We start from the raw sequence: 8,023 nt of genomic DNA, 5'->3' as shown, positions 1-8,023 counted from the left end.
ATTTCCCCTTACTTTTTAGGAGGGAAAAAGTGAGTCTTATAGAGCAAAAAATACGGTACCTGGAATGCAACAAGATAACCAAGTTTCAAGATGGTTTTAAACACTTTTGGTGCAATTATTCCTACAGGTCAATATTTGCAACATTTGCCTGTTCTTTCTACTACGTTTCTTGTAAAAAGTGGGTGGCATCCATTGGTGTCTACCCATTGATGGAAGGCATTCAGCAGCAGAATGAGGGGGGCAAGCATTGTTTGTGATTCCTACTACAGCTTCAGCTCTAGAGGAACCATGGGAGGCTGCATGAGTTGGGGGGGGGACTGCTGAAAATTGCCTCCCTTTCCTGTTCCACTGAGGATTCCTTCCTTCAGCAATGGACACAGCAATAACTCTCAGCAAAATGTTGATGAAAGGAGCTGTAAAACACCTCCCATATGTTTATAGTTTTATTTGCACCAGAGTTTCTGCATATTGCTTAATGCCATGGATCAGGCCTAATCAGAATTTTACTTGCATTTTTTTGTCTAGAAATGTCCATTACAAGCTCCAGTGTTTTCATTCCAAGAGCATGGATAAAGTGCACCATATGAGCCAAAACACTGTAAAATACACTCATCTTTATATATTAAAGGGAGCAGAAGTCTCAGCATGCAAATGCTGCAGCCTGATCCAAAGCGAATGGCATCCAAATTAAGTGTGAGGTGTATAAAAAAAAGGAAGTAGCTGCTTGTTTGGTAATTTCTGCAGGAGGAATTGAAATGGCCCGTGATTTTCTGAGGAGCTTTTACTGCAGCACTAGGTTGTAGAAAATTTATTTGTCCCTGTTTTGAGCCTTGTAAACAACATTTTCTTCAGTGGAGGGTAAGATATACCTTTTCCTCTGTAGGAATGGCAGAAACAGGTGTCAGAACAAATGCAGTTTGAAAAAGTTCTGTGAAGTAGCTGCCAAAGTTTCTGTGCTCCCCTGAAACAATAAATAAGGTTTTAAAAAAAGGTTTTGCCACTTAACTGAAATAGAAAAAAAAAGACTGTTTATTTCTTAACCAGGCTGGCCTGCAATTCCGCCTCAAAGGCCATCCTGTCAAAGGTACGTATGTTCATCTCTTCCCGGACTTTTTCCCGGACATGGAACGATGCCCGAGCAACAGACCGGGCATTTTCCAAGACATTTTTTCTCTCCTTACAGATCTGTTCACTCCGCTCCAGCTTCTTCTCAATGGACTGCAAGATCTCCCTGCGACGGATGTCTTCGTTCTCTTCCACCTTCCTCTTGTTCACCTTCTGCACCTTCTCCTTCTCCAGCCGGCTCTGCACCACCTTCTGGGCCTTCTGCTGCACCACTTCCTCGGCCACCTGAGCCGCATGCTGCAGCTTCCGCTCGGAAGCCCTGGCCAAGGCCTTCAAGTATTCCTTCTGCTCCCGGTCCCTCCTCTCCGCTGCCTTCTTGGCCCTCTGGATCTGCATCTCCTCCCGCTTGGCTCTCTCCCTCAGCTCCTGGTTCCTCTTCTCCACCAGCTGCTCGTACTTCTCCTGGGCCTTGTTGAGGCTCCCTTCCACAGAAGCCCTCAGCACCGCCTTCTCCTCGGCCTCCTGCTTGGCCTTCTCCTTGAGGATGATCTCGTGCTTCCGCTTCTCGGCCTGGTTGAGCAGCCGCTTCTCCCTCTGCAGCAGCTGCTCCTTCTTCAGCTTCTTCTGGGCGGCCAAGGACAGCTTCTCTTGCAGCAGCTGCACCTCTCGCTCCATGGCCTCTTTCTTGACCTCCTCCTGAGCCTTCAGGTTGTGCTCTTGGTGGCGCTTCTTCTTCTTGTCATCCAGGAGGGCCTTCTCCTGCCTCTCCCGCCTCATCTTCTCCTGCTTCTCCAGGTGCTCCCGCCACTTCTCCTCCTGCTGCCAGCTCTGCTTCTGCTTCAGCAGGGCGGCCGCCTGCTCCTCCTGGCTCACCTTGCTGCGCCGCCTCTCCAGCCGCGACTCCCACAGCTGGTGGCACTGCAGCAAGGCCCTCTGCTTCTGCCTCTCCTCCCGCTCCCTCCTCTGCTCCGCCTGCCTCCGCTGGATGTCCCACTGCAGGTGGGCACTGTACCTCTGCTCCTTCAAGATGCTCTCCTCCTGCTGCTTGGCGATCATCAGCGCCGCGATCTTCCGGTCCCTCTCCGACACCTCCTTGAGGCCCTTCTTCCTCTTCACCTCCTTGACGATCCTCTCCACCTTCTTGGCCGTCTGGGGCGAGTGGCTCAGGTCGCCCAAGCTGAAGCTGCGGCCTACTAGGGCTGTCATGGTTGCCACCGTCTTAGTCCTGGGCAGCTCCTTGGGCCACTTGTCCCGGAAACTGTCTCCGCTGTAGGAGGAGGAGGCCCCGGAGTCGGAGGAGGTTTTGGTGGAGTGGCCATCCCTCCTCTTCTGCAAGGAGTCCAAGGAGTGGCTCTTCTTGGTCCTGGCGCCCGTGGGAGCAGCAGAAGCAGCAGCAGAAGCAGCAGGAGGAGGAGGCAAGCAGCCGGTCCTGGTCTGCCCTACTGGGGTGCAGCTGCCGCTGGTGCTTTTGAAGGCGATCCTGGGCGCCGGCGAGGAAGGCAGGCTGGCGGTGAGGAGCGGCGTGAAGAGCCTCCTCTTCTCCTCGCGGATAATCCTTTCCCTTTCCTCCCGGCACTGCTGCAGCTTCCTCTGCCGGTCCATCTCGTAGACCTCGTAGAGGCCGGCGGCCACGCGCATGGAGCGCCCGGGCGCCTCTTTGACCAGCTCGCCCAGCGAGCGCGGCAGCAGCTCCACCGGCTTGACGGCGCAGCGGGCGCAGGCCTCCAGCGAGCGCGGGCTGGTGAGCACATAGCGGCTGCCCTCGGCCTCGGCGCAGTCGAAGTTGTACAGGTCCAGGTGAAGCATCGGCGATTCCTCGCGCAGCTGCCCCGCGTCTCCGCCAGGAGGAGCCGCCGCTTCCGCCGCCGCGCCCGAGGCGGACGCCGGAGAGGCACCATCCGCCGCCGAGGAGGAGGAACTGGCTGCTGCTGCTGTTGCTGCCGGGGCCGGGGCCGCCGCCGCCGAGGCCTCGTCTCCACCTGCTGCTGCTGCGCTCCCGGGCTCTGCGTCTTTCTTCTCGCCCGCATCCGCCACCGGATCCACCATGCCTGGCTTCCTGCAGGATCTGCGAGGGAACGAAAGCAAAAACAGAAGCAGCGAAATCAGGAGGATCAATCGTAAAAATAACCTCGCCGGGATTTAATCTGCTGCCATCGAGGGATTAGCCGGCATCTGCGTCTCCATGGCCTGGGGGGGGGGGCGCAGTGGGAAGCAGCGGAACCCACAACCTTTCTCCACCCCCCATAGCACCCGGGCAAGATCCATCCGGGGAGACTCCCCGCACCGTGGCAGGGGTGCCAACTTGAATAAAATATTGGGGGGGCACCCCGCATAATCGATCACAAGACATGGTGCAGAGAGGCACACTATTTGAATGGCAATGCTTGGGTGTGGGTGTGGGTGTCAAATATTTTATTGAGGGGGCCGAAGGGACCTCGGCCCCTAGGAGTTGGCTTCTATGCACCGTAGCTCTTGCCCCAGTGACTGAAAGGAGAAAGAGTGCAGAGTTTTGCAAGTTGCAAAGTCGTCCTGAGTAACGGGAGATCAAGGGGAGGGGAACCTAACGGCGGTGTGTGTGTGAATGGGCGGGATCCCAACCCAAGCTCCCCCGCCCCAAACGCCTCTCCCTCCGCCCTGGGCGACGTGGATCACTAAGGTTAGCCTCCCCAATATATGAGATGGAAAAGAGGGGCGCTGAAGAGGACCCCCTCCCTTCCGTCTCCCCAGCCCCTTCGCACCTGCCCTGCTGTCTATCTAGCAGCCCTGAAGTCCCACCGGAGAAAGGGGAGGGCGGGTAGGTGCGGGGACGACAGAGGGGATCAGGATCCCAAAGCGCCTCTTTCCAACGCAAGCTTGCTTTTCCTCCGGGTCCCGTGAGACCGACCTCTCCGCTGTTTCCCCGGTTCTGGACAAGCCTCTGCTTCGTCTCCCTGCCGCTGGGATGCAGCGCCGCTCCCCAGAAAACACCCTGACGGGGAACAGCCATCCTTGGAAAGCCTCGGACACTCTCCTCCAGCTACAGCGGTGAGCTGCCTGCCCCTCCCGGCGACCCTTCCATTCCCACCCCCCGCCCCATAGCAAAACGTGCATCAATCGATCAGTCCCCTCGCCGCAGACAAAAACATCTGGGGTGGGCGAAGAGGGGGAGGGGGTGCCGATCACTCACCGTTTTGGCTTTCGGGGGCTCCGCGGGCTTTCGATGATGTAGCACCAAACGGGTATTGGTGTGTGTGTGAGTGTGTCGTGTGGGGGGCAGATCAGGTTACGGGCGGCAGCAGCAGCAGTGGCGGCTGCGGCGGCCTCTCCATGGCGCCCGGCAACCCCCGCGCAGAGCCTCTGCCCACGGCCGGGAGGAGGCAGCTGGCAGGTGCCTTGGGCTGCGCAACCCCTAGCATGTTGTGGCTCCTAAGCTGAAGGTGGAAGAGGACAGCGACTGCCCATCTCCGCCGCCACCGGCCTCGCTTGCGGGGCTCCTGCCTCCCTCCCTCCCTCCCTCCGCCGCCGCCGCCTTCGGAGCTCCGCCTGCGAGGATGCGATGGAGTCTCCGCTGCTGCGCTGCTGCTCCGCGGGAAGGAGAGACGCGCGAGGAACGCTGATCCGCGCCACTTGCCGCGAGACGGGGGACGCGGGGAGGAGGAGGAAGGAGGGGTCTGAATAAGAGAGGAGGGGATGGAGCGTACTGCGAGTTTTCTTGCCCTTGCAGTATTTCCCCATGTGCCTTTTGAATAACCCTCACGCCTGCCTCTACAGCTCAATGCGAGTGATAGCCAACAGTGGGTCTATGAGTATGACTAAGGTTGGACATCACTAGGATTTTAGTAGGTAAGAACTTATACCTGAGTTTGTTTATTTCCTCCTCCCTCCCAATCTGTTTTCCTTTTGTGTCCTGTACGCAGGGACAGGGACTGTCTTATTTGTAGCCATGCACTTTGAGAACCTTTCTTGGAGAAAAGCTATTAAAATAAATAAATGTGAAAAATCCCTTTTGTGAAAACCTTCATACGTGGTATCTCCATAATCCTTACAACAGCTTTGTAAGGTTGGCCAGCAGCACTATCTCCACATTGCAGATGATGGCAGGGGTGGGGAGACCACAGCTCAGATGATGGGGCATGTAGCACGTGGACTATATCTTTGTGGCCTGGTGCTGTGCACACTTAGAATTTGTGCAGGGAGCGGGGGGACTTGGTGATGGGGAAAAGTGAGAAAGGTCACTTTGCACACAAAGGGATTGTTGTGTGTGAAACCCCAAATACCCAATACAAAACTCAATTCAAGCAACTGGGGGTTCTAGGATAGGCCACCCCATACAATTAAACAAAGGAAGGGGCAAACATGCTGGAAATATATAACTGTTGCTCTCATGTCTCACTCCCTTTCTCCATTCTCCTATATACAGCAAGACTACATCTTGTTTGACCATATTGCTGTAACATTTGCTCCCAACAGGCTCCCTCTGTTGGCAAAGGACACTCTAACCAATGTCACAACTGGATAAATACAGGTAAGCATCTCACAGCAGTCGACAACTTTGGGCTTTAAAATTTGGTGCAACACCAAAATTCAGTTCACTCCCCCTTCCCCGCCTCTTGCTTTGTTTGCCATTGTTGCTGGCAAACAACAAGGGTCCCTGCGAGACCCTTTTGGCTCTGTGCCCAGTGCAGGCAAACTGGTCGCTCTCCCCTAAATCTGCCTCTGCTCACAGCTTGAATGCACAAAACAGACAACCACTTTGCACACAGTTTCACTACAACCCCAACGGGGGCGGGGGGAGGAGGACTATAATCACAGTTTATCTGGTTTCTCCCCAAGCCCCAATAGTGGTACAGTGGTACCTCGGGTTACATATGCTTCAGGTTACATACGCCTCGGGTTGCATACGCTTCAGGTTACATACGCTTCAGGTTACAGACTCCGCTAACCCAGAAATAGTGCTTCAGGTTAAGAACTTTGCTTCAAGATGAGAACAGAAATCGTGCTCTGGCAGCGCGGCGGCAGCAGGAGGCCCCATTAGCTAAAGTAGCGCTTCAGGTTAAGAACATTTTCAGGTTAAAAACGGACCTCCAGAACGAATTAAGTACTTAACCCGAGGTACCACTGTACTGACAGAGCACCCATTTGGTACCATTCCCTCTTCCCTCTCACCTCCTCACAACACCTTCTATGTTTCTAAGTCCAGGAACCATCTGCTCCAGCTGCTGACTATTGCTCATCGCTCTCTGTGAGTCTGTCTCTGCTCATCATAGACTGCTCTCCCCCAGGTACAGGATCCATCCCACCACTTGTTCTGTGATAACGTGAAGAGTGGCCCAGCAACAGTCACCTGGGTGCACCCAGCTGTTCTTCCAAGGAGTGGTTAACCTGCTTGCTCTGGGCAGTTTCCTCTAATCTTGCAAGGTTCGTGAGAGAAGGTGCAAAAGTTGATGGTGCTCCGAACATAAAGCAACAGTATCTCCCCTCTGATCCGACTCGCAGGCAGTAAAACAGTCTGGGTTTTATTGTTACAGGATGCAGTAGAGAACATTCAATAATAACCTCAAACTGATCAGAGAAATATTGAGCATGATATTTCCTACATACACAGGCTGCCCTTGGCTTCATGAAAATCTGCCCTGCAACATGCCCACTCTCTGTGCTGCCAGAAACGCCTGGGCAACACAAGTTTGGGCAACGCAACTTTGAGCCATTTTGATGTTGCAAATGGATGCTAAGATTTATTTCTTGTTCTCAACTGGATCTACATAACTGCCCCATAACATAAGTTCTCTGGGCAGCCTGCAAAACACATATAACAATTAAAATGCAATATGAAACAGCACTGGGAAAGCTTTGGCCCTCCAGATTTTGTTGGAAAAGAAGTCCTGACATCCCTGACCATCGGTCGTACTGCCTGGGGCTGATGGGAGTTGGAGTCCAACAACTTTTCAGGACCTTGGGTCTGATGATGGGCCCCATAACATCGCAGCCGAAAAATGTGGTTCCAATTAGGGAACTGGCCATGTGTCTCCTTGAGATGAATGAAATGTATCTGGTTGGCCCCTGTGAGAACAGCATGCTAGATTAGATGGGCTATTGGCCTGTTCCAGCAGGCGGTTCTTGTGTTCTTATCCCCAGCTCTCTTCATTCACACATGATGAAATCCTAAGCATATTTACTATGAATAAGTCTCAGTGAGCATAGCTGGACTTTCAAGGAAACATAAGTAGGATCTGGCTGTTAGTTAAAGCAGTGGTTCCCAATTAGGGGTCCGGAGAATACACCCAGGGGGTCCGCGGCCCCATCCCTTGCCTCCCCACAACTAATTTTTTTGTCATTTTTGCATGGTAACATCACAGATTCAATGGTCTTGTTTCAGCACTGCAATTTTTTCAATATATTGACCAAACTCGCTTTTTAAATCACACTGTGATAACGATTTTGACCTGGCAATATGCGGCAATATATTGCTCCTTGCTTGAGGTAGAGCAGGGCAGCCGATTTCAAGGCACCTCCGATCTCGGCTGATAAACGCTGCTGATCTGAGCTGCCTTCCTTCAAGCTGAGGGAAAACAGAGCTGATTACCCTCACTTCAAGTCACCATGGCACTACCTTCGATCTCTGAGGCTACTTCTTCCCTCATCCTCACACCTGATCTCAAATTTAAGACATCGTGATATATCGGAATATCGCAATGTTTAGCTACTGATATCTGTTTTCCAACATCATGATATATCACTCAGCCCTAGTCTGTTTTTTAGTATGCCTAAAATCCTTTGCTTATTAGGGGCTACCCTACATTTTTTTCAAAAAAATTGCTTTGCACAGGTAACCACCATAGAGTTATCAAAATTTTCAAAGGTAGAGGGTCTGTGGATTGGCTTTTGAAAAATAGGGGGTCCTCAGTATTTAGCTAATTGGGAACTACTGAGTTAAAGGATAAAACAAAATTGTCTGCTGCTGATTTTGTCATTCACATTC

At 52.9% G+C, this 8,023-nt stretch overlaps 1 protein-coding gene and 1 long non-coding RNA gene across 2 annotated transcripts; one reads left to right on the top strand and one right to left on the bottom strand.

Annotated features, from left to right (window-relative positions):
- Positions 1-400: 400 nt before the first annotated feature.
- Positions 401-4,544, bottom strand: CCDC177 (coiled-coil domain containing 177). Its single transcript, XM_053384930.1, has 2 exons — positions 4,232-4,544; positions 401-3,130 (listed from the first exon to the last, which is right to left on the bottom strand). Exon 2 carries the CDS (start codon positions 3,109-3,111, stop codon positions 1,030-1,032), a length of 2,082 nt encoding a protein of 693 aa, XP_053240905.1. The 5' UTR covers positions 3,112-3,130; positions 4,232-4,544; the 3' UTR covers positions 401-1,029.
- Positions 4,545-4,801: 257 nt separating this feature from the next.
- On the top strand, positions 4,802-7,335 carry LOC128412115 (uncharacterized). Its single transcript, XR_008330023.1, has 3 exons — positions 4,802-4,887; positions 5,515-5,569; positions 6,240-7,335. It is a non-coding gene; the product is annotated as an uncharacterized LOC128412115 (long non-coding RNA).
- The last annotated feature ends 688 nt before the right edge of the window (positions 7,336-8,023 follow it).

This window comes from Podarcis raffonei, chromosome 1 (genome assembly GCF_027172205.1).
Source record: "Podarcis raffonei isolate rPodRaf1 chromosome 1, rPodRaf1.pri, whole genome shotgun sequence".
Lineage (NCBI taxonomy): Eukaryota > Metazoa > Chordata > Lepidosauria > Squamata > Lacertidae > Podarcis > Podarcis raffonei.
Note: the sequence above shows the minus strand (reverse complement) of the source record. Positions and strands in the feature narration are given on the sequence as shown.

Excerpts from the sequence above, each read along its gene's own strand:
- CCDC177 (XM_053384930.1), bottom strand. The coding sequence starts at position 3,111 with ATGGTGGATCCGGTGGCGGATGCGGGCGAGAAGAAAGACGCAGAGCCC.